We start from the raw sequence: 27662 nt of genomic DNA on the forward strand, positions 1-27662 counted from the left end.
TCCCGGCCTAGTAATCAGAAGGATCTCAGTTCGAACCCCGGTAGCCCTCAAATAATTTTATTCGTTATTTCCCATTAATTTAGTAATTAGTTAATTACAATTCAATGTAATGTTGATAAAAGTGTGATCAAACTTTTTTTTAATTATATTTATTAATTTAAATAATAACATTTTAGATCGAGCATTGGGTGAGCCTTAGATTTTTTGCTTCCCGAGGTTTGGCCGAGGCTTGATTTTTTGTTTCCCAAGCCTTGGCCAAGGCTCAATTTTTCGTTTCCCAAGACTCGGCCGAGGCTTGATATTTTGTTTCCCAAGGCTGGGGACATGGCTATCATCCAAGGCTTGGACCAATCCTTGGCCCAATGCTCAGCCAAGGCACGTGCCAAGCCTTGCATAATCCTAGTGACGCTTGGCCAAGGCTTGGTCCAAACCTTGCCCAGTTGTTCTTTTCTACCTGGGTTAGACACAAAAAAATATATCCATTTAGAATAAATATATATATATATTAGGGTGTGTCATTTTAAGGCTATATTTTATTTTTACTGATATACCAGAAAATCTGGTAGTATATAGAAAATAAAAAATTATGCCGCTGGGCTAAAGGGTTTAAGTCCAATAGCGGCTTAGCTCGTGAAAAAATTCGATTTCCCATTTAAATAACACGGGAAATTTTTTTTTTAACTTTGAGTGTTTTTAACTCGTGAACAAATCAATAGACCGAATTGACTAGTACATATTATTATCTTAGAGAGAGAATTATTAATGTCAACCAAATAGAGTCTATTAAATCATTTATTAAAAATGAGAAAATAGCCCTGATTAAAAAAAATGATTAAAAATGATTTCACACGTTAAATGTCCATAAGAGACAGGATTAGAAATGATTTGAAGGATTAAAAAGTATTTAAAATGATTAAAAAACAAATCATTTTAAATACTTTTTAATCATTTTTTTTAATCAGGGGATTTCACACGTTAAATGTCCATAAGAGACAGGATTAGAAACGATTTGAAGGATTAAAAAGTATTTGAAATGATTAAAAAACAAATCATTTTAAATACTTTTTAATCATTTTTTTTAATCAGGGAGATCATGTCAACGTAATAAAATTTAGTTGTCCCAAATCAATTTTAGTTTAACAGAATTTAACAAAACAAATTTAATTGCCGAAGAGGAATTTTTTTTGTGTATTAAAACTTCCTGTAGAAAATTTGTGCAGCTGTGAAAAGTGTTATTTGGAGTTTTTTATATTTATTAAAATTTAAAAAAAATATTCATGTTATTTTTTTTTAACTGTTGATTAATTATGATTTTTAAATTTAAAAAAATTTAAAAATAGTATGAGTGTTTAAACACATGAGTGGAATTGTCAAAAAAATTTTATAAATTTGATAAAAAAAAAAAAATATAAGACTTTTAAAAAATTTGGAAAATCCAAAAGTGCACACCTCGAACGCTCATGTTACAATGAAAGATATAAATGATTAATTTTCTTTTTAATTACAAAATTTTTTAATAAATATCTAGAAAGAAATTCGTCGTTTGCTTTTTAATTTAGTTAATTCTATGACAGTTGGTAATAAAAAAATAAAAAAAAAAAAAGTATTTGATGGTAAAGTAGAACCTTATGATATCAGCAAAGTTCGATGATGAAAAAAAAAATTCCCGATGAAATAAAAAAATGGCTGCAGTGTGTGTTTGTTTACATGGAATAGTGCCGGTTTTAACAGAAATGATTTATTTAAAAAAAAACGAGAGGGTCTACAGTAGTGATTTTCGAAAAGAACCTTCTTTGCATAATTCTGAAGACAGTGAGAAAAAAATAGTCATTTTGTCAAGCTGTCACGGAATATCCGTGCCACAGACTTTTTTTGGACTACAGACTAACTGACGTCCACGATACATATTTTTTATTGAACTTTTTTTTATTATAATACGTATCGGACAACTTAATGAAAGTATCAGTCTTATTAATTAGTGTTTCCTCTTTAGGTTGATGGGCTTTTTATAACGTGTGAGTGTGACATAAAAATAATATATACAGTTTAATGAGGAAAAGTCAAGTGACCTTGACAGGTCCGTTATAAAGCACAACCTCGCCGCTTCGCGTTCGAGGCGTGCAATTAATTTTTCCTGTATAGACAATAAATTTTAATATTTATTTTATAATTATTTACGTTTGAATTGTAAATGAAAGAATTATTATTCAGAATGATACTATTTACTGATGACCGTCATTATGTTATTTGTCGCCTCTTAATGTACACAGGTAATTTATTCCCGTATACTTTAATTTTCAGAAAATTTTAAATCCATTATTTGAGACTCCGGCATAAATATTTAATGATAAACTTAATTATTTGCCATTTGGTCTTTCACAGGAATAGTAATTACGTTCACACGTGAATATGCAGACCTTAATGACCATAATATTTTGAGTCATAAGTCTAATTACCTTTTCCTAATTACCTCAGGTACATTTCTTCAGCCCCAAACTATTACTTTTTAATTGCCCCCATACCCATTGTCGTGACAATTTCTTTTGTTATAAAATCCCTTAAATTTCAGTGTCTTGTCAATATTTCCTCACTTTATTCTCGAACTCCATACCCAACAGTTCGTCTGAGAATATTTTAAAAGTTACGGAAAAAACAAAATTGTGTTATTTCAAAGTGCATAAGCTGTTCCAGTGTAAAGTAAGAAAGTTTCCAGTGAAGTTAAATTGACAGTGAAAAATCGTGAACAAAAATGGCTTAAAAGTGGTATTTCAACAATGAAGAGTTGAAGAACTCTCCAAGTTCCAAGGATGGCATCAGCGCGGAGCAAGAGCTAGATCATAAACAACAAGCCGCTTACCTAATAACTGATTTGGGCAAGCGGCTAAAATTGTCAGAAGTCTGTGTACATACTGCCATTGTGTACATGCACAGATTCTTTATTCACCATTCATTAGCCAAGTTTCACCGGTATGAAATTGCCACGGCGGCGATTTTTCTGGCGGCAAAGGTGGAAGAAGAGCCACAAAAATCGCAGGCGGTCATCAGCGCTCTTCATGTCTGCCTAAACAAATACGAAGTTCACCAACTGGACACTACTTTTGCCGAGAACCAGGAGAAGGTCAAGGCACTAACTTCAAATGAGCAACTTCTTCTGGCAACACTTGGATTTAAGATGGGGGTTAGTCACCCTCATCATTACATCAAGAAATTCTGTGGGGAAATAAAAGCTTGCAAGGAATTATGCAAGATTTTTCTGCAGATGGCTAATTATACATTACAGATGACATCAATGTGCCTGAAATATAAACCGGCAGTTGTGGCGTCATTCTGTATTTATTTCACCATCCAATCGTCGCAGTGGAAGATTCCTCAAGTCATAGACGGGAATCTTTGGTTTTGGCTACTCGATACTACAGTGACGTTCGATTTGCTGATTAAGATGGACAGGGAGTTCAAAGCGGTTTTAGATAAAATATCACCCAGAATAAAAAACTGGGTGATGGGATTATTTAAAAATCCATCGGTCAAAGTGAGTGCAGTGAATCGGATAGCGACGACCCCCAGTTCATCGGATCCAGAAAATGTTTCCGGTAACCCTGAAGTCGAGAAGCCAAGGATTCGACGAAAAATCAGCTATCACGAGTATCGTGATAGACTGATGAAGAAAAAATCTGAGTCAGATGGGTCATCGACTTCTTCACCTCCTGATGTAGAAGTTCAGGATAATTCCATTGGAAGTATCTGCCAACTTGTACCCTCAACTGTAGCGGATCTGGACCACAGCCGTAAGCGTCAAAATAATTACTACATGGGCAGTATTTTGTGTTCTGCTAAAAGACGTAAGTTTTTGTAGTTTTAATAAGTTTTTAATTTTTTGTACATAATTATTTATCATCCAGTTATTTTTTATAGTAAAATATTATTGTAGGTTTTATTATTTTCATAAATTAAATATTAAGTATTTCATGTAAATAGTAAATAGTGAAATAGTAAATTATATTTTAAAAATTTACTTTTTATTTAATAAGTTTAATATATTTTTTGTAAAAAATTAAATATTAATGTAATTAAAGTTAATGATAATGCACCATAGACTTAATCATGTCTTTTGAAAAATAAAACATTAATAAAACGAAATCCTCTTTTTGTTTTGATTTTAATATAATTAATTATTTTATATAAGTAATTTTATTTTAAGAGTAATAATTAATTTTTATGACAGTAAAGTTAGCGAACATCTGACAATTTTTAAAACTTTGGAATAATAAATTAAAATGTTTACAAAATAAAAAAAAAAATTCATATTTAGACAATTCGAAATTCAGTAGATGATTTTTTTAAAAATTTCATTACTTTAATTATATAATTTTTTTAGATGTAATTAAAAAATTGTCGGATGTCTACTACACTTACACTTAGTTCATTTTTCCAAATTAAATTTTTATAAAATTTTTTAATGAATGCAGAATAAAAATCAAAAATTTAATTCAAAATATCACTTTCTAATTTTAAAAAATAAAAATTATCTTCGAATAAAAAATTAAAAAAAAATATATGATCCTGAAGTTAGCGGACAATTAAAAATTCTCAAATGTATTTTTCTAGAATTTAATTAGAAAAAAAAATAATTGCACACATATAAAATTAGAAAAAATTTGGAAAATCCAAAAGTGCACGCCTCGAACGCTCATATTATAATAAAATTAATTATTAATGTTTTTTCTTTATTACAAAATTTTTTAATAAACATCTAGACTTTCCTTATTTTTTTTTTTTAAATTTAGTTAATTAGATAACAGTTGGCAAGTCGACTTGTCACACGATATAAGAAAAAAAAAAAAATTTATCTGATGGTAAAGTGGAGCCTTATAATATCAGCAAAGTTTCATGATAATCATGCCTACTTATATTTGTGGGGGAAAAATGGCGGATTAAGCATTAGTAAACATAATCAGTTTTCAGTTTTTAATTGATAATAAATGAACGAGAAGGACTACAGTAGTAATATTCAAAAGGCTTCTATTCTACTAAAATCTGAAGCTATTGAAAAAAAAATTGGACTAGTTAATTGAGTTTTTCGAGAGATATCTTGCTCACACACGGACATCCCAATTGACGTCCAACTAGTCTCATGTTAAATAATTTTTTTTCTTATTATAGTGTAGCTTAATGAAATTTTTAATTAAATCCAAATTATTCTTTAGAAATTGCTTTAGACATTGGTGTACTTTTTTTTCCACAGAGGCGAATTATGAAATTAGCAGAAATGATTAAAGGTAGGAAAATCCCGTTTTCACGACAAGTCGATTATAGAGCACAACCTCTCCCGCTATCGCGTCCGAGGCGTGCAAAATGTTTTTAATTACTTTTTTAGATTCCACTCAGATGATTTATTATCTAACATGTTTAAATAATAAATTATTTAAGAAATAATAAATAATTAAGAAATAAATTATTTTTCTAATTGTGCATTGAACTATTGAATAAATATTCTGTCATTTCAAAATAATATTCAATTATTATCAATAACTCATTCTCTATAATGATCACTTATACATTTCATTGTATTCATTAGATTCAACCGAATATATGATTGGCAATGGGCAATCAAATCATTTTCTTGTCATAACTAAAATTTAGTTATCAGGAGAAAATTTTTTTCTCAGTGTAGTTACTACAATATTTACTAATTACCGTTGAAGTAAGAATAACTCTCCAGAGTTGAAAAGTTTATATTATTTTCATCATTGCGAAATAATCCAGTGCTCCTTTGTTCTTCTCGTCTTCACCCTGACAGCCACGCTCCTGTCCTCTTCTTAATGTCTTCCGGTGCCAGCCTTTTTTCTTGAACGATGACGTCTAGAAAATAAATTTCATTATTTCATTCGATGTCTCCAAGACTCTATTTCAAGTGTTTAATCATTTTCAATTACCTTTCAAGTGACCGTAGAACTGATACTCGAGGATCAGCTTTCGCCGGTCAACCCGAGTTCTGCGGCATACAAAATCCCGGAACATCGACCCTCTGATAATGAATGCCAAAGCGAAACTCACAGGGCCGATGGCTTAGCTGCCTGGTTGACGACTTGTGTTAGCTGATTTCTCTGTTGATGAATACAATTTATTTTACTGTCATTTATCACGTTATTTTAAATATTTTTTTTTCTGTCTTACGTCTCTGCCTGCTAGTCAGATGGCTTTGCCAGTTTTCAAATATTAAATAATCAGAGACCGACCTGATACTTATTAAATTAATAAATTTCAAAAATTGAATTACTACTAATTACATATTTTCTATCCATGGAGGTATAAATCTAAGTTTATTCGAATAAGTATGGTATTTTTAATACATTAGACAACTTATTCATTGCCGATTATTTGTCCAACTCGATATCGACGGATAAATATCCATGGAGAAAAATGTTGGCTCGAAACCTACCAATTTTTATTATGCTGTGGATCAAACTTAAAACAGGAAGGGAAGCATCCAAAAAATTATTATGCTCATACGAAAAATTAATATGCTGTAATACTTACTAGACGCGAAAAACTTATCGATATGATTTAGTAACAATTACTTTTATACATTATAATAACTGTGATGTGGCATAATAATTTTTCGTATGAACATAATAATTTTTTGGATGCTTCCCTTCCTGTTTCAAGTTTGGTCCACAGCATAATAAAAAATTGGTAGGTTTTGAGCCAACAATTTTCTCCGTTTCGAAACGAACGATTGTACGACAAATAACGAACATTAAAAGAATAAAAAAGAGAATCTAGTTTTTTTATGAGAGTCTGGAATACAAAAATCCAAAGTCCAATGCATCACATTCTCACTCTATCAGAAATTTCATTAGTGTGGTCTAGAATGCACAAGATAACTTCCGGTTTTAATCAATTATATTTTTTTTTCGACTCGAATCTATCTGCGAATAATATTTTTTCAATTTAAGTGTACTTTCCGTTTAAGTTTCTCTGACCATTCATATATCATATGAAAACATCAAATTTATTTTTTGAGAACTAAGTATCTGTTCGAGGTTAATAAATATATATTTGAACTTAATGATTATTGATTTAAAAGTTATGGTGTGCTAGGCAGCAGCAGCGGAAGTAGTTCGGTGTTCGCCACTAGATCGCGCCCACCATTTGTGGTGTCCCTGGTGAGATACTTATTCCAGAGTTGTTATATTCGCCAGCTTGAAGCATTCACGGGATCGGTTATCCGCTCAAGTTTTCTAACAGAAACAATTATCTTGTTAATATCTAATATATTGAAAAACCAATTATTATTCATTCATTTCATACTACAAAGTATAGTAGAAAACTCAAAATTTAAAAATGTCAGGAAATTTATTTTCTTTTTATAAATTCTTTAAATTTTTTTATTAAATCAAAGTTTATATATTCAAAAATATGTATCTAGAGTTTTTTATAAAAATTGTGTCCCTGGTAAGATACTTATTTCAGAAGTTATAAATTCAGATCTTGAAGCATTCAAGGAATGCGTTACTCGCTGAATGTTAGCAGAGATGATAATCCATTTTTGATAGTAATACAGGGGTATCTTGTATTACTCTGACATTAATGTTTTCTTGAACAATTTTTGTCAAAGTACAAAAAAAATACGTGTTAAGGAAATTAATTATTTTTCTAAAAAACTCTAAATGACTCTTTTGACAGCTGCACAAATTTTCTACTGAGAGTTCTATTAACTCAGAATAACTCTTCTGAAAGAGTCCGAAATCTTGGAATTACTCTGACTTTATACGTCAAATTAAAAGTTATTCCGAGTTTATAAGACTTTTTCAAACTTTTTAAGAAAAAGTAAAAATTTAAGAACTGTTATTCAGACTTATAAATAATTATTTTCAGTTCCTACAGAGAAATTTTTCCACAAGGGTTTGCTTTTACACTTAGTAAAACCCGTCGTCAAGCCATAAAAAAACGTTTGAGATTTGCAAAACCTGACACTATTCATTAAGAATCAGTTGACATGGATGTCGATCTTGCTCGAACTGATAAAAATTTTTAGTTCACTCATTCTCTAGAAGTTCTCCAGAAATCTCGCTCTGAGATTATCTGTGAGAATACTCGTCATCGAGATGATTGTGCAGACATAACTTTACGACTATCTGAAACAAATTTCAACCACCCATATATTCAGCAGTTTACAACACCGTTTGTTATTTATTTGGGGATCTTCGACCAAATAGAAATGTTAAAACAACATACCGATTTAATCCTTTATTTCGATTCCACCGGATCGGTCGTACAAAGCCGTTTAAAGGGTCAAAAAGAATAAATTACCACGCAGGGGTTGTGAATATTAAACATCGAATATACCCAGTACTAGAAATGGTTACAAATAATCAAACTGCTGAAAATATTGGCAAATTTCTAGCTCATTTTAAAGCTTTATGCTGCTCAAATAAAGTAAAGTGGCCACCGTTTAAAGCAGTCGTCACTGATTGGTGCTGGGCTGAATAAATGCAGTAATGGCTGACTGAAATAATTTGTCTGTTCGAGAGTATTTAAAACTGACCTATGACTCAATTCTATGCAAAAAACCATTAGATGACTGCATCATACCACTTTAATTTTGTTATCCTCATGTAATGAAGATGGTTTCTAGAGCTTTGCAGAAAAAAAAAGTTGACAAGTCGTTAATCAGTTTCTGTTTGGAGTTGATGGCTGTCTTAGTCCATTGCAGTGACTATCAAACTTTAAAGAAGACGTTTGAATATGTATTTATCATTATAATATATCCAAGGAAAAATGAAGAGTTCTTCGAAGCGATGAACCAGCTGTTGAAAGTACAAAACCACCAAAGAAAAAATTCTGACCAAGGCAACAATGGTTCTGATAATTTCAACGATTCTGACGAAGAATTGACATCAAAACCAGATGACCATAAAAAACACAAGATCTAGTCCTTATTATAATGATATTTTACAAATTAAAATGCGAGTTGAAGTAGCTGCTAAACGGTTTACTAAAAAATTTGTCAAAAATACTATACATCATGCATAGAAGATACGAGTATAAATTAGAAATACCTCGACTTGCATCGGTGATAAAATCAATGACGAGGAAATATTTCTCGATTTTTATGATTCATTTAGATATTCTTCTATATATAGAAATCGAAAATGTCTCATATCCATTAATTAAAAAATTGTCGTTTGATCAAGTCATTGATCTAAGTAACAAAAAAAAAAAATATCAACGAAAATAATTCACGTTCGTCATATTTAAATTGATTAAATTTAAAACTTTTTGTTTTTTATTCTCAATAATAGTACATACAGTAAAATTAACAATGAGCTTTAGTGAGTTGCCAAATGAAATGAAAAGAAAAATATTTTCTAATCTTGATCGAAAGGATCGTCAGACGCTACGTGACGTAAATAGTAATTGGAGAGCTATCATTAGTGATATGACAAAGTGGAGGGACAAATGTTCAACGAACGAAATAAAACCATGGAAGAATCAATTAATTAAACTACGATATCCCTCGTTAAAAAGTGGTAATTACAAGCACTTAAAAGAAAAAGAGTTGAAAAAAATTTTTCGATCGTAAAGCACATCTCAGATGCTTCGCATCATGAGTCGTGCAATATATTTATATTGTACAGCAAATGGCGTAAAACAATTGATGCAGGCCGAATTTATTTGGATGGTTTTACGAATTTTCCTGCAGAACTTTCTCGTGATATAAATTTTGATGACATAAAATGTTCTTTTGATTTGTTAGGTAAGATACGTTTTTTTAATCTAATCATTACGGTTTTAATGCTCAGCTGTTACTCATTCGATCATAAATTTATAATACAAAAAAAAACTTAAGTAAGAATTAATAGATGACTAGCAAACTATAAATGATTAGAAAATATAGTGATTTTTTATATACCGCGCAAGTAAAAATTATCTAATCCTTGTAATTTTTACTTATAATGATAATTTTTTTTCACCATACCTCCACTGAAAGTTTAAATTCTCGCCCTGTTTATAGGGAAGAAAATCGTTCTTTTCTTCTATGAGAAAACAAATGATAAAAATTAGCGCATACGCCATTCTTCTTACAAACAGAGAGCGAAATTTAAACTTTTATGTGCAGGTGGGGTGAAAAATCGTACACACACCACGGAGGAAGGTAGGACGTACCAATCCGTGTGTTTGCCACCCTCGCCTTCGGCTCGGGTAGGCAACTACATTGGTGTAATATACTATTATGATTCAGTAATTTTTACTTATAATGTAAGCGAAAACTCCCGTAATTTTTAGTCGTTTCTAGATTGCTTAGTCATGCAAAAATTTTTTCATGATACCAGCGACAAAACTTGAAGTTTCAGTGTCTCTACAGCTAGTCGAAACAAGTTAATTTCAAGCCAATTGTAAATAATTGCTAGCAAATTCTTAATTCACACGGAAAAAACGAATTTCGTCCTGATAACAAAAGACGGAATAGCGAAAGATTTTGTTATAATGACAAACATGATTAGCTTACGGTAATAAATCAATTTGTTATAGTATCAAATGAATTTGTGTTGTTATTAAGAAGTTGATTTTTTATGAGAACACACGATTTTTATTATAAGAATATCGTCGTATTTTAAAGCCGGCATTTGCTACCGTAAGTAATCTTAGCTTATGATTACAAAAATTTTTGTTAATGCTACAAATTCATTCTGTTACTTCAACAAATCAGTTTTTTATTGGAACACAACAGTTTTGTTTCAGTTACAAAACATTGCTTGGCCCAACGAAGAATTTGCTAGCATTACAAAAACATTGTAATCCCAACAAATGCTTCGTTATCCTTATATTAAGGCAGAATTCCGTTACCGTAAGTTATCATATCTTGTATAGTCATAAAAAATTTTTTTCGTGGCACAAATACCTGCATGCTTATAGCGGGCAGAAACATCCGTGTTTCATTCCTTGGGAAGAAACACAATTGTTTCTGCCCGGTGTTAGTTATATTTAATGTGCAGCCTCATTATTCCCATTTTTTTGCTTGTCACTTCCGATTAGTCATTTCATTTTTTAAGTGACAGTTTCAATTAACCAAATAAAATTACTAAAAAATGAGTGAAAATAATATTTTTGTCTTACTTACTATTTAATAAGTGACTGTAAATCAGATATTTCTCATTCGCTGACAGTTTTCCGCATTACTGGCTTGAAATTGACACGTTTCTTACTGGCTGCTGACACTAAATCTTGAAGTTCCGATGCAGATAATCATTTGACTAAGGATGAAACGGGATTTCAGACTGCGGTTGATGTCAGCCCTCGTCTACGGCTCGAGCAGCCAACTTCACCCTAGTCTGGAATCGTCTTGTTTCATCCCTTGTCACACAATATACTATTGCTGAGCTTTATTTGCCGTATAGCTTTATTAAAAGATTTTCAAATAAATTGTTTTAGCTGGTTATATTGCTGTGGGACTAACTCGTATTGGTTTAAACTGGTTATATAAGATTGATGAAGGCATCCACTTATCACATGCATTTTATTTTAACGAATATCTTGATCGTAATATTGTATTCGATGATCGTGAGATTCAAGATACAACTTCATTGAAATTCATTGAAGTGAAACTTTGGATAACCGGTGAATCAATAAAATTTATTTACCATTTAATTACTCATAAATATAAAGTTTTATTTTGTGTTTTTTGATAAATTTATCGAAATTTAATTTAATAAAATTTTGTAGGTACGGGAAAACTAATTTATGTTGTATATTTTCGCAATCGACTTTTATTTTGGGACGTTGAGGAAAAAACCAAAATTCCAACACCTATTTTTTTTCAAGATTCACTAAAATCATTAAATTTACGGTAATAAATATGAAAGCTTATAGAGTTATAAATTTATTAAACGATACTGATCAAATTTATTATTTAATTTATTTAATTCTGAATTTTTATTGTTTTATGTTTTATAATAAGACGAGGAACTGATGAATATTTTTACATTATAAATACGTCAAGTAAAAAAATGAACGTCATCAAATTAGATTACGTTGGAAATGAAATAACTACAACAGAAATATTAATAATTCGTTATGAGTTATTTGATTGGACTCAATTTGTTGACTTTCATGCAGAGGAGACAAAAGTATGTATAGTTATAATTATGATGTAAATTGTTTTCCTTGAAATTAACTTTCACACAGAAAGAATTTTCTTAAGAAAATTACTTTGTAATTTCGAGTAACTCTGGGCTATTCCGAAAAATTGACATTTTTTAACTTCCCGCTAAGAAAATCGACGATTTTCGAAAAATTGGGAAGTTATTGTTTTCACCCCGATTTTCGAAAGTTGAGTTTTCATCAGATGTCGACGTTTTGAGGTCCTAGGAAGCTATTCTGACTATTTTCAGAATGATGCCCGAGTGTATGTATGTATGTATGTATGTGTGTGTGTGTGTGTGTGTGTGTGTGTGTGTGTGTGTGTGTGTGTGTGTGTGTAAACTCTTTGTAACTTTTTAACTAATGAATCGATTTGGATGGTTGAGGTGGCAATCCCAAGAGCTTGTTGGCCCTCCACTTTCCTGAAAATTTCAGATCATTTGATCAAGTAGACTCGAAAATATTGGCGAATTATGAAAAAAAAAAAATTGTTGTTTTTAGTGTTTTAGTGATTTCTCAGAAATGCCTTGTACGATCGACTTAAAAATCTAATCAGCGCTAGAACTTTATAAGCCGCGTCGAATGCCACCTCAACCATCTCAATCGGTTAATTTGTTCGAGAGATATCGTTGGCGAAAGAAATGATAAAAAACGGTTTTTTCTATTTTCTTTGAAGTGACTCATCCGATCAATTTCAAAATCTAATCAGCTCTAGAACTCAATAAAACGCGCCGAATGCCACCTCAAACGTCAAAATCGGTTGATTAGTTCAAAAGATATCGGCGCTGAAAAGTTAAAAGAAATAACATTTTATGTTATTTTTTCCGGATAAATCAAAATATAATGTGCTAAAACGTGTCTGAAATCATACCAACTCTTTCTCAATATAGTCTCTTCCGATCATCAGATAATGTCATATAAGTTGTTCCTTAGTTTTATACATATTGTCAGCAAAAAATTGAAAAAATCCAGTCTTCAATGTTTTTCTCGGATATTCCATATATTATTGCTCTGACCTAAGTCAAAACTCGTTCAAATCTTGATTTCGATCACTGACATTGATTTCTGCCTAACATAATCGATAATAAAAATTTAAAAGCCGCTTCTTCATTAATGATTTTCGATTCTTAACTTTTAAAACTCTAGCATAAAACGTAGCTTGTTAGAGCTTGAAAAGCTCATAAAAAAATGATTCCACGTAATAGCATTTTCGAGCTCGAAAATATATTCACAGTGATGTTTTCAAGCTCCTTGAGCTCGAAAACAGCGGGAAGTTTTGGGGCTGGCCCGCAGGGTCAACCGACGCCCAGATTTTTTTTTTTAATTTCTAATATTTTCCGTTGAAATATTAATATCACTACACGGAAAGAATTTTTTGATAAAAATTACTCTGTAATTTCGAGTAATCCTGGGGCGTTGCAAAAAATTGGTATTTTTTGTTTTAAATTTAATATTTTTTGTTTAAATATTAACGTTGCTAGACCATTTTTTACTCTTCTACTGAATAGTTTTCTAAAAGTCTTATATTTAATCGATTATTGTGAATATCTCATCTTAATCTATTAATTTTTACTCCATGCGATTAATTTTTACTCCCCAATATAACATTCTTTTAAACCCATTAACTTTTTGATGAAAAACTGCTTATAACTCAAATAAATTTTCTTATCTGTGGAAGTAATTTTTACTCTAAACTGCAGAGTAATATTTCAGTAGTTTCCGTTAATCTTCGGTTAATATCGGCTTCAATTAAATGCCTTTTATTTTGATCGCGACAACTTACATGGTACGCACACAAACGTAGGCTTGGAAAAAAAGACGATCTCTGTATCTCTCTATAACTTAATATTTATTTTAAAATTAAAAAAAAATTTGTATCTTTTATTTTTCAACACAATAAGAGTAATTTTTTTTTTTTTATTTTTCAAAATATTTATTTCAAGTCATATTCTAAAGCAATTAGATGATTTTTAGATTTTTATGAAAATTTCAGCCTATTAATTGTAATTTTTATTGTAATTCAATAAAAATTTTATAAATTGAATCATCAAATTTTTATCATAATCTACGAGTTAAAATTAAATTAGAGAGAATTTATTTAGACAGCCGCTGGGTGTAATTTTTACTCGTAATTGTGAGTAAAAATTAATCTGATTGATTTTTACTCATTGAAAGAGTAAAATTTCGTAATTCGAAAGTAAAAAGTCGTAATGGCCCAAGATTACCCAATTTAGAGTAATTTTTGGAATAAACAATATGGCAATATTCATACCGAAATTCTTTCCGTGCAGGATCTGTCCATTACACTTTGTGTCTATTTTTTTTTTAAATTTGAGAAAAAAATTCTAACAAATTTAAGAAACTGAACTTCCATTCTGTTGATAAACTCGCGTTGGAATGATAATAATTGATAATAGATACTGCCCCAGCGGATCCGCATTATATACTAATTACGGTAATTTACGATATTAAGAAGAATCTTCGTAAATTACCGAAAAATACAGTATTTTACAGTGCGGCAAATAACGGTATTTTGCGGTAAAATACAGTAACTTACCGTAATCGGATCCGCTAGGATGCATCCACCATGATTTACCATGATAAATATATTTAGTATATTTTAATTAAAAAATAAATTGTGAATTTGTTTATAAATTCAATTACTTTTATTTTATTTTTGTTTTGCAGATAATGGTAGTTTATAAATTTTCAATACCAAAACAACCTATGTTACTAACAACAATTGTTAAAATTCCACAATCGCAAAGCTTACCAGTGAAAATTAATGCTCATGATCGAACCCATACTGCACGTTTTTCGTATAGGCGGGAAGCGAATCAGGATTATGAAGTTACCATTCCATGTATGAATGTCGTAATAGGTGCCAACAAGAGTATGTAACTTAATTGTGTATATTATATATCTCTTAGACCGATTCAATAAAATCAACTATTTTTTTTTTTTCAAGGACATACTCTCAAAAGTTTCAGTAGGATAAAAGAAGTTTTTTTTTTCCTACGCGGAAAGAAAATTATGGAAACTGTTCCCATAATTTTGTGAAATTTTTTCCTATACCAACATAGGAATTACGACCATAAATTATGGGAGCAGTTCCTATAATTATAGGAATGTTTCCCATAATTATAGGAATAGTTCCTATAATTATGGGAATGATACCCATAACGTTATGGGAATGGTTCCTCTAATTATAGGAATGGTTCCTATAATTTATAGGAATACTTTCTATAATATTATGGGAATCATTCCCATAATATATGGGAACTATTCCTATAAATTATAGAAACCATTCCCAGAAATTATAGGGACCATTCCCATAACATTATAGGAACTATTTCTATACCATTATGGGAACTATTCTCATAATATTATGGGAATATAGTTCCCATACCATTATAGGAACCATTCCTATAATATTATGGGAATAGTTCCCCTACTATCATAAAAAAATTAATTTAAAGAAAAGTGTGGAAATCACTTCTATAATACACAGAAATATTATTAAATATAAAAACAAAAATTGAAACATTGAAAAAAAAATTTACATTTGACAAAAACATTTTTTTTTCAATAAATGTAGCGTCGAAGACACATTATTTGAATCTCTCCATATCATGATGGAAATTTCTACACTATTTTGCAAAAAAAAATTTTTATGATATTATGGGAATGATCCCCATAACATTGTAGGAATAGTTCCCATAATATTATAGGAATAGTTCCCATACCATTATGGGAATAGTTCCCATAATAGTATGGGAATGATTCCCATACCATTATGGGAATGGTTCCAATAATGATATGGGAATAGTTCCCATAATATTATTGAAATGGTTCCCATAATGTTATAGGAATTTTACCCATACTATTATAGGGATGAATCCCATAATATATAGGAAGCACCCCTATCATAGTATGGGTACAATTCCTATACCATTATGTGAACTATTCCCATAATGCATAGCAAAACTTCCCATAATTTTCTTTCCGTGTATAGGATTTCAGTATACTGAAACTTTTGAGAGTATGTCCTTGAAAAAAAAAAAAAAAAATAGTTGATTGCTTTGAATCAGTCTAATTAAATATACACCTTGTAACTATTTTGCAGTGCGTTTCTTCAGAGCAAAAGAATTTATCGTTCAAATATCACATTTCGACGAACGTAATAAACATATTGCAACAACTAAACACTATACTATACCAGAAACCATTGTATCGAATGATGAGGGAATTTTATCCATGACCTTATATTTGAATTATCTTTTTGTAGGTACAACAAAAGGTAATTATTTATTAATATAGTCTCAATACTATGATATGATAAGATAATTTGATTATAAATTTTTACTAGCATGAATTTGACCAGAAGTATGAGAAATAATAGACCCACAATAGTTTTATGTATATAATAATATTTTTGGAATCAGTTGTCTGCTTTTTTTTCTTGCAAATTATTAGACCAATTTATCTATTCAAGTGGTCTATTTTAGCTCATTCATTTCTTACTTATATTATAATTTTATATAATTTCTAAATTTCATATTTGTTATATTTTCAGCTGAACTAATAATTTTCAAATTAAAAAAACTACAGGATTTGCAAGATTTAAATTTCGATGATCTTGAAAAAAAAGTAATAAAGACCAAAATATTGAATAATGCACTCCAAATAACTAAATATAATAATCAAATTATTATGTTATTGACCAATACGGCACAGGTAAAATTATTAACCTGTAATCTAAATTTTTAATTTTTTTAAATACAAACAATATTAACGATTATGATCATTTTTAAAAATGAATTATTAACAATATAAGTAAAATAGTAAATTAGTATTGTCATTTATTACTTATCACAATTATGTAAAAATAATAATAATTATAAAATGAAACATTGTTTTTAAATTTTTGTAGTTTTTAATTATTCCATTACATTCCTATTTTTAGCGAATATCTGTAACAAAAAGCCTTTAATATATCGCATGAGATCTCCAATCTATATTTTTATTAGGGGTGTGCGAATACTCGAAACTTCGTATTATTCGAGGCGAATCGAATTGTTCGATTCGAAATTCGCCTCGAAGATTCGAAATGTTCGAATAGTTTGAAATATTCGAATAATTCGAATGGTTCGAAGGATTCGAATAGTTCGAAAGATTCGAACTTTTTTAAATTTCACGTTCATTGAATTTATGATCATATGGACTATTTTCAGGTACAAATATAATAATATAATAGTTTTTCAATTTAATAAAGCCATAAATACTAAACTTCTCAGATGCGATAATATTATTTATCGAAGATTCGGAAAAATTTCGAACTATTCGAATCTTTCGAACTATTCGAGCCTTTCGAACTATTCTAATCTAACTATTTGATTCGATTCGATTAACGGAAAAAAGAGCAGTTGAAAAATTACAGTTTCGTATAGTAGTAAAGCGCTCCGAGTCTGAAACTGTAAAAATTACATTTTTTATCAGTAAATTTTACAGAAATAACAAATATTACAGTTTCAAACTCGATATTGTCGATTTAAACTGTAAAATTTCCTGCTTAAAACTGTAGTAATTTTATTACTTTAAGAAATTTCTAAAATTACACCCTAGTAGCAATGGAATTGGGCAAGATTCTTTGGCAAGATACTTAAGTATCTCCAATTGGAGAAGCACTTTGTAAAGAATTGGACAATTCTCGACCAAGGCACTTGATCAAGATTCTTTATTCAGACTGGCGGCAGACTTGGGCTAGTCTGTGACCAGAATTTGACCAGATTATTGGCCCAGAGTCTTGACATAGACTTGCGCGAAAAACGCACAAGACGACGAGTGCGCACCTATTTCCCTCCTTTTCACTTGAATGTCTAGTGAACAAGTTTAAAAATATTATTTTTTAACAATTACGCATTGAGTTTGTAGTAATGCCTAGAAAAATTGATTACCAGAATTTTCTAGCACTTAAAAAATTTCGGAAGTTTTTTAATAGATTAAGATGAATAATTAAAATTATGAATAATGGGAATATAATTCCGGAAGTTGTGACAATTTTATAGAAAATTGCTTCTTCTTAAAAAATAGTTTTTTTAATTTTACGATTCCTCTATTAATTTTTGAGTTATTGCTAATAATCAGAGTCTCTCGTTTTTTCTATTTGATTTTGACTTATAAAAATTGCTATTTTTATTTGTAAAAAAAATTTCTTGTCAAATTTAATGAAGAATTCAATAAGCTGTCACTCGTATTTTAAAAAAAACTAGATTCATTTTCTACAGAGAACTCACTTCTCGACTACAGTATTGTAAATAAAACTAATGTAGAATGAGAACCTCTACTCTATGAGATAGTTCCAAAGTTTAGCAATAGATGGCCCCAGATTTCTGGTCAAATTCTTGACAAATTCTGGGCACAGTCTGGCTCAAGTCTTGACCAATAATCTTGGTCAAGAATCTGGACCAATTATTGTACAATTCTTGATCTAAAATCTTTCTAAAGTATCTTGATCCATGCTGGCCCAAGTCTTTTACCAAATTGCTACTAGGGCAGTTTAAGCTTTAATGTTTAAAGATTTTTGCTTTAATTTTTCAACTGCTTTTTTTTCCGTGTTCGAACAAGATTCACATACCCCTAATTTTTATTCACCCATACTTAAAAATTTCTTATGTTGTCACTAATATACACGCTGAAAAAAAAAGTGGTAATTCTTCCTATCTTAAGGGGTAACGGTAACCGATTTTCAATTCAATTTAATTCACAGACAAATACTAGAAACCTAAAATGGAGAGTCTTTAGCGTTTTTTAAAACCTTAACATAGGGCTAGAAATTTTGTGTTTTCAAAAATTCTAATTCGTCATTTTATACCGTTCTACGGTGGTGGTAGAAGGTTCATCTAAGTCATAGAGTTCCAGGTCGGGAACTTTATGTACTTTAAAGAAGAAATCGGAGTGTTGAGAGCTTGGGTTCGACCCCCCCCCCTTATTAAGAAAAATCATTTAATCCATGCTAAGTGTATATCCATATATCAGTCGATTCAAATTGTTTTAAATCATTTCAAATTGTTTTGAATCATTTCAAATCGTCTTTTTTAATCAGGGTCAACTCAAAACATCCCGGTCTGCCTCATTTCACTTTATTCTACATAAAATTTCCTTTAATATGATGTAATTTTTTTTTTTTTTTAGATTTTTTTATTTATATTATAAAAACCCACCCTCCGAGAAAATTTTTAAAAAATTCTCATTTCCTCTACGAGTGTAAAAACTCGATTTTCGAAAATCGGACCGAAACTAATATTTTTCCTTCTTTTTAAAAATTTTCAATTTTCATAGCGGGAAGTTAAAGAATATTTAAAAAATTGCACCTATAGTTTTTTTAATTTGCTAGAAGCGCATGTTTTTTTTTTTTTGTATTCGATTTGTTAAAAAAAAAAAGAACCGAAAATTGTTAATTGTCTGCTGACTTCAAGATCGTATTTTAAAAGTTTGTATTCTATTCATATTTTATTTATTTATTTAAAAATTTTAAAAATTCCCGCTTGTCTTTACACTGACACTCGTCAATTATTTCTATTTAAAAATACAAATAATTTTTTTTTAAATAAATTTCAAATTTATTTTACGTGAGTTTTTTCTTTACGCTACCAGGTGTCACTTCAGGCGAATTTCAAAAACCAGTTGGTTTTTTATTTGATCGGTAACCTATCGACTGAAATATTTTCTACTTTTCCTACTTGGTCGTGTCCACTATTGTCTTCATGGAAACACTTTACATATGGCGTCGACTATGGTTTCCAATGCAAATTATTAAAAATACACAAGCATCTTCTGTGCAAGTTTACACATCATCGCATTTATTTACAAAACTTTATATATAAAATATAAAATATAATTTATGTATTATATTTAAATATAATTAAATAAAAGTGTTAAAATGGGAGTACCAGCATTCTTTCGTTGGTTAAGCCGTAAATATCCATCAGTAATTATAGAATGCATCGAACAAAAGGTAATATTTATATTTTTAAAAATAGGTTATAGGTTATATTTTTACAGTTTATCATATTTTTGTGTTAACAATAAATATATAATTTTTGATAGCCGATAAATGCGGATGGTGTTCAAGTACCGATAAATACAACGGAGCCAAATCCGAATGGAGTTGAATTTGATAATTTGTATCTGGATATGAATGGAATCATTCATCCCTGCACTCATCCTGAGGACAAACCAGCTCCTAAAAATGAGGATGAAATGATGGAGGCGATTTTTGAGTGCATCGATCGGCTGTTCCGTATCGTGAGACCAAGAAAACTCTTGTACATGGCCATTGATGGTGTGGCGCCAAGAGCTAAAATGAACCAGCAGAGATCTAGGAGGTTTCGTGCATCGAAGGAAACGAATGAAAAAATAATTGAAATGGATCGAATTCGCTCGGAGTTGGCTTTAAAAGGCGCGTATTTGCCGCCAGAAAAACCTAAAGAAGATCATTTTGACAGCAACTGTATTACACCTGTATGTTATTTTTTTATTTATTTATATTTTATATTCTACAACTTACAGTATATACCCTAGTAGCCAGGATTGCTTAGCGAAAGTTAACTTTTAAATTTAACGTAAAATTCCGGAAGTAAATTTCAAGCAAATTAAATTCCAAATTGCCATTCAATTTGATAGCAAAGTATTCGTAAACTTTTATAAATCTGTTTTTTGACTACAATATAAAAGTAAAATACTGTAGAAATTTTCGAAAAATTAATGGAAAATTTTTCTTTTCAACTTTTGCTGTAAATTTGTCATGAAATTCCGGCAGCAGATCTCGGGTAAATTTAATTTTCAAGTTGTTATCAATTTTCGGATACCGCCACTTATTATTCGATAGACAAAATATCCCCAGAATAAATACTCAATAGATAAAATATTTTATAATATAAATAGTACGGTACCCTTTTATCAGGAATGTTTAATATATTTTCACATAAAATTTGAGTGTGTGATATTAAAATAGGTCAACACATATGCTTGGAATGGTACGGTACCCGTTTATCGAAAACCATTAATTATTTGTTCACTTAAAATATATTTTTCTGAATAAGATTTATCGACAGGATATTTTGTCACGAATTTTTTGTCTCTTGAATATTCAGTCCGGAGATGTTTTGTCTATCGGATAATTTGTATTTGGATATTTTATCCGCGAACTATAAGTCGTGCTACCAACTTTCGGATAAAATCGCTATTAAGGTACAATTAAAATCGGTAGTGAATTCGGAGTGATCTAGATTTTTTTAAAATTTGCATCCACTTCGATTCGGTGTTTTAATATTAAAATAAACTTTCACTAGGAGTTGATTTCACAGCGAACTGGAGTTTAAATATTAAAATAAACTCCACTTTGGAGTAAAATTTACTTTGAGGAGATCAAATAAATCCACAGTAGTCCGCTCCGCATTCACTCCGGATTTAATCTGCGTTCAATCATACGAAAATTACATTGAATGTCATATAAAAAACAATTGGGTACCAAGTTGGGCTCTTACTCAATTAAAAAACGCGCGCTCGCGTAAATAAAATTTCCCATTTAAATAACATGGGAAATTTCTTTTTTAACTTTAAAATTTTATAACTCGTTAATAGATAAGTAAATTGGGATGAACATAACATATTTTTGTAGAGAATCGAACGCTAGACAAAAAGGGTCTCTTATAATTTTTTGATAAATTTAACCGTTCAAAAGTTACTTTTTTACGAAAATTTCAGCTTTTTTCTGAAATGATTAATTTGTAAAACTTGTAATTTTTGAACTGTAAGATTTAAAAATTATTGAATGCATATTTTGATTGCAAAAATAATAATCTGCAAAAAAAAGTCAGTGAAGTTTCCAGGGTCCTGTGAAATTTTGCAATAAAACTAAAAGTTTTGCTGGAAAAGTAAAAAAACGTGAAATTTACCGTAAATTTGAATTTAAATTTAAATAACTTCTGAACAGTTAGATTTATCGAAAAATTATAAGAGACCTTTTTTCTAGAGCATTTAACTCTCTACAAAAATATGTTACGGTCGTTAAAATTTATTAATTCATTAACGAGTTATAAAATTTCGGCTAAAAAAAAATATTTTCCCGTTCTTCAAATGGGAAATTTTATTTAAGCGAGCGCGCGTTTTTTAATTGAGCTGAAACCCAGCTTGGTACTCAATTTTTTTTTATGTTACATTCAAAGTAATTTTCGTATGTGATCGAAAAAAATATCAATTTTATTTGGTACAGTCTAATATATCGATACATCAGTTGATTATCATTATAAATTAAGAGATAAAAATTACAACGAGTCGGAATGACAATGCGATTTTATATGAGATCTTGCTTGGATACTGGAAATTGGTAAAACAATAAGATAATTTATTAGTTTAGAAATAAAAAATTTTTCGTGGCAAATTTAAAAGTTAGAAGAAAAGTATGATTGGTTTTTCAAAAATATTTCTGTGAATATTGAATTATTTGAAAAATTGCAAGAAACCTTTTTTGTAGCCCTTTAAATTCCTTACAAAAAATGTATCTTGTAGTTTTTTAAAAAACATGATAGCTATAGAGATATTTTGAGTTTAAAATTATAAGAATTATTATTAGAAATTTGTAGTTTGAAATTTTCTAGGGTCTTTTTTACTCCGTGTGGCCATTGAAGGTGAAAGATATTCTCAGATAGCAGCCCCCCCCCCCTTCCCAATTTTCAAAAATATTCAATGACTTCCGTCATAATCGTATTTAAATTTTATTAATTAACTTAAAAAAAATTAAAGCATTAATTGAAAAAAGAACAATTTCGCCAAAATATAAATTCGAAAAAAAATTACAGTTGTTATCAATTAGGAGCTGAACTATGAATATTAACATCAAATTTTATAATCTATATTATTAAGAAAATAAGGAAAATTTTGTTCCCGACGTATCTATATTAGACTGATTCAAAAAAATCGACTAATTTTTTTTTTCTTCATTATATCGAAAATATTATTGGAATTGACAAAAAAAAAAATACTGTGAAAGTTTGAGCTCTTAATATTAATATTAACAACTGCCGCATCGAAATTTTCTATTTCCCGTTTAAATAACATGGGAAAATTTATTTTTTAAGCTTTGGAATTTAGTAGCTCACGGTGGGACCAATACTTTTGAATGTTCAAGACATATTCTTATGGGATATTTGACGCTCTACAAAGAAAGTCTCTTATAATTTTTCGATATTTTTATTTCTTCAAAAGTAATTCGAAGTTAAAGTTAGATTGACGATAAATTTTCACATTTTTTAAATTTTTTGACGCAACCATCAACTTTATCCGAAAATTTTAGAGGACATTTGTTGAAGAGCATTTTATTTCCTACAACTTATCTCAGAGAAAATTTTCGATATTTCTCATAAGTCGTAAGTTATTCGCAATTAACTGAAAATTTAATGTAATTAATTTTAAGCAACAAAATTTAGATGATTTAAGAAAAGTTTCAGTTAATTGCAAATAACATACGACTTAACTGAAATATCGAAAATTTTCTCTGAGATAAGTTGTAGGAAATAAAATGCTCTACAAAATATGTCCTCTAAATTTTTCGGATAAAGTTGATGGTTGCGTCAAAAAATTAAAAAAATGTAAAAATTTATCGTCAATCTAATTTTAACTTCGAATTACTTTTGAAGAAATGAAAATATCGAAAAATTATACGAGACCTTTTTTGTAGAGCATCAAATTTCCCATAAGAATATGTCTTGAACATTCAAAAGTATTGGTCCCACCGAGAGCTACAAAATTCCAAAGCTTAAAAAGTAAATTGTCCCATGTTATTTAAACGGGAAATAGAAAATCGCGATGCTGCAGTTGTTTATATTAATATTATGAGCTCTAACTTTTACAGTATTTTTTTTTCGTCATTTCCAACAATATTTTCGATATAATGAAGAAAAAAAAAATTAGTCGATTTTTTTGAATCAGTCTATTCCATATAATAAAATAATTTAATGCTATTAAATTTTGTATCATTAGATAAATCTTGACTTGAATTTGTGCCTTTTCATAGTTTTTACACTTTTTTATTGCTATCGAGATAAATCAACTAATCTACATCATTCAAATAATATTTAAATTACGCGGGAAAAAATACGGATTTATTTTCTTTTAATAAATTAATATATTTATTATTCTATGGCACGCCGTTTTACTATTTAATGTTAACAAATAAATTAGAGAAAAAATAAATTGTCATAAAAAAATTGAAATAATTTTAATCGAGGCATAATTGAAATGCGACACATTAATTTTATTATCATGCATAATTTTTATTAAAAATAATTATTATCTCCTGACATAATAATAATCTGGTTATTTATAATTATGTTCTGACATAAATATTTTTGATTATTTAAAATTATGGTGCCACATAATAAAAATGAATTACATTATCATTATGTGTTTAGATAATTTTAATCATGATATATTATTATGTACTGACATAATTGTAATGAGTTCTATTAAAATTATGATCTTCATACTAAAAATATGTTGAATTTAAACTATACTATCCTATAAAAATAATTGGAAGATTTTGAGTTATGAGAGCTAATAATATATTAATTTTTTAGATATTCAGGCATTCTGAATTAAAATTATGTACATTATGGAAATTCAGAATTAAAATTATGTACATAATGAAAATGCGAGAATTAAAATTATGTACATAATGGAAATGCGAGAATTAAAATTATGTACATCATAAAAATTCAGAATTAAAATTATGTACATAATGAAAATGCGAGAATTAAAATTATGTACATAATGGAAATGCGGAATTAAAATTATGTACATAATGAAAATGGTAGAGTTAAAGTTATGTACATAATGAAAATGGTAGAATGAAAATTATGTACATAATAAAAATTTGGAATTAAAATTATGTACATAATAAAAATTCGGAATTAAAATTATGTACATAATAAAAATTCGAGAATTAAAATTATGTACATAATAAAAATGCAAGAATTAAAATTATGTACATAATGGAAAGTCGGAATTAAAATTATGTACATAATGAAAATGGTAGAATTAAAATTATGTACATAATGTAAATGCGAGAATTAAAATTATGTACATAATGAAAATTCCGATTTAAAATTATATTCACAATAAAAGCTGTGTATATGGGTCAGTATCTGTATGTGTACGAGCGTGAGCGTGTATTTGAGTATATGTAGCGTGAAAAACTAATCATAGGGGGGCTTACATAGCTATTTATAGAACATGTATGGTCTTGTATGGTTTGTATAGAACTATACATAGGTATATCTGGCTACCCTGGTAGGAAGGGACCATTGGACAAGGCTCGGACCAGGCATTGGCCGGTCGTCATGCCAGAGTTCCGAGCCTTGGCGCAAGCCTTAGTCAAGCCTTTGCTGAACCTTTGGGTGAGCACTGGTCTATAACAGGGCTAAGCTGCTACTCTGGTCGTCCTTACAAAGGGCGCCACTGGAAGTAATAATGGCCTCCCAGAGCCGGATCTTAGATCATCAGGGTCGGTGTAAAATTGATTTGTAAGAGAAGGAAGAGGAAGGATAATTTACAATTAATTAATTTATTTCACAATTAACAATTTTAACCTTTATTTATTCAACCTTGACAATATTTATTTAAACCTTTATTTTATAAACCTTATTACCTTTTTAAATCTTATAAACTTTATTACCTAATGTCAACTACCTTTGACTATATCACACACACACTCACACTGAGTCCCCTGGACTATAATACACACACTCGACTTAACTCTATTTTCCACGCGGTCGACAAGACCCTCTACGTGGCTAACATTTTCCCGCGCGGTCCCCTGGACCCTCTACGCGATATAACTTCTTTGCAACAAATTTACGCGGTCCCCTGGACCCTCTACGTGATATAACCTTATTTACGCATCCATAAATTTCCTAAGTACACTATCCACACTCACACACTTTAGAACATAAAATTCCATTATACCTATTTTCTGATTTAAATTAATTTCCATATAATTAATTACTACACTTTAAAATCACTATCAATTAACCACAACTAATTTCTTATAGACGTTAACCTTTCTTTTACCAACAATTTTGTTAAGCCGGTTTTAGGATTTATTTTATTTTACCGCTTAACAATTTATTCACTGACTCTATATCCAATACTCAAAACTTGAACACGTTTTACTTTACGACACATTAAACGTTTATATTTTGTTTATTTGATTTTATTTAATTTTATTTAACTTAATTATAATTAATTTATCCTATTATTAGTGACCCGACTAGAATTTCTTCCTGATTTGCCTGAAGTACCATAAGGACCTTATCAGGTTAATATAAGGTTTGCCTTATTAGGGCAAACCTGACAAGTTCCTTGTCAGGACCTCATCAGGATATCCCTATTCAAAAAAAGGTTATTTGCCATCGGGTCAACCCGACGAGTTCCTGATCAGGACCTCATCAGGATATCCCTATTCAAAAAAAAGTTATTTGCCATCGGGTCAACCCAACGAGTTCCTGATCAGGCCCTCATCAGGATATCCCTATTCAAAAAAAAGTTATTTGCCATCGGGTCAACCCGACGAGTTCCTGATCAGGACCTCATCAGGATATCCCTGTTCAAAAAAAAGTTATTTGCCATCGGGTCAACTCGACGAGTTCCTGATCAGGACCTCATCAGGATATCCTTATTCAAAAAATAGTTATTTGCCATCAGATCCACCTGACGAGTTCCTGATCAGGACCTCGTCAGGATATCCTTATTCAAAAAAAAGTTATCCCATCCCTTTAAATATTCCATTTACAGGCTAAAAATTATACAAAGTACAAAAGAATATTATATAAAAATCACCTCAATCATTTCAGCACAGATTTTTTACTTCTTCATCAGTTTTTCTTTGACATCATAATAAATATTATATTTACACTTTCAAGATCACATGTGTATGTCAGCGCAGTGGATAGCATCGAGGACTTTGAATCGGAAGGACGCAGGTTCGAGCCCAGCAGTCATCGGGATTTTTTCATCAATAAAAAACATGTTTACTTCCTCTAATTAATGCTCTCAATACGATAGATAACATTCTCGATCAAATTAAAATTCTCTTATTTTTTTTTTGCAATTTAATATTTTTTTAAAAATAATTACTAATAAGGTAATCCTGATAAGGATTTGATGAGGATATCCTGGTAAGGTCCTGATAAGGCAATCCCGATAAGGACCTCATGGGTCTTAAGCGTTACATCCATATCAGGATCCTCGTCAGGATATCCTGATCGGGACCTTATTTAAAATAAGGTTAACCCGATAAGGACCTCGTCAGGCCCTTGTTGTCTTGTAGTTTTATTAATTTCGCTCGATTATTTTCGGCAATGATCGGAAAGCTCCTCCCTTACTTAATTATGATTGGGCCTAGTGTGAGAGTATTTTCAATTAGCGCGCCCATCGACAAGTCGAAAAACTTAATCGAA

At 29.9% G+C, this 27662-nt stretch overlaps 2 protein-coding genes across 5 annotated transcripts in view; both read left to right on the top strand.

The window, feature by feature from the left end:
* The first annotated feature begins 1584 nt into the window (after window positions 1-1584).
* LOC130676153 (uncharacterized) lies at window positions 1585-16962 on the top strand. 4 transcript variants are annotated; one of them, XM_057482181.1, is made up of 8 exons: window positions 10323-10639; window positions 10747-10852; window positions 11437-11622; window positions 11728-11851; window positions 11963-12131; window positions 14833-15037; window positions 16271-16444; window positions 16721-16962. In XM_057482181.1, the coding sequence occupies exons 2-8, from the start codon at window positions 10813-10815 to the stop codon at window positions 16912-16914; spliced, it is 1092 nt and encodes a 363-aa protein (XP_057338164.1). In that variant the 5' UTR covers window positions 10323-10639; window positions 10747-10812; the 3' UTR covers window positions 16915-16962. The 4 variants fall into 4 exon arrangements, with proteins under 4 accessions (XP_057338162.1, XP_057338164.1, XP_057338163.1 ...); XM_057482180.1 differs by having other exon boundaries at window positions 10324-10639; window positions 10736-10852; XM_057482179.1 differs by lacking the exons at window positions 10323-10639; window positions 10747-10852 and adding an exon at window positions 1585-2270.
* A 2968-nt stretch (window positions 16963-19930) lies between these two features.
* LOC130675681 (5'-3' exoribonuclease 2 homolog) overlaps window positions 19931-27662 on the top strand; it is a 73484-nt gene continuing 65752 nt past the window's right edge. The window contains exons 1-2 of the mRNA XM_057481502.1: window positions 19931-20161; window positions 20254-20667. Coding sequence (XP_057337485.1) covers window positions 20087-20161; window positions 20254-20667 — 489 coding nt within the window. The 5' untranslated portion in view covers window positions 19931-20086. The remainder of the gene's footprint in view (window positions 20162-20253; window positions 20668-27662) is intronic.

Source organism: Microplitis mediator, chromosome 10, assembly GCF_029852145.1.
Source record: "Microplitis mediator isolate UGA2020A chromosome 10, iyMicMedi2.1, whole genome shotgun sequence".
NCBI classification, from domain to species: domain Eukaryota; kingdom Metazoa; phylum Arthropoda; class Insecta; order Hymenoptera; family Braconidae; genus Microplitis; species Microplitis mediator.

Coding starts and splice junctions, on each gene's coding strand:
- LOC130676153 (XM_057482179.1), top strand. CDS start 2,192: ATGAAAGAATTATTATTCAGAATGATACTATTTACTGATGACCGTCAT. Junction 12,132..14,832: donor TTCATGCAGAGGAGACAAAA/GTATGTATAGTT, acceptor TTTGTTTTGCAG/ATAATGGTAGTTTATAAATT. Junction 15,038..16,270: donor CGTAATAGGTGCCAACAAGA/GTATGTAACTTA, acceptor ACTATTTTGCAG/TGCGTTTCTTCAGAGCAAAA.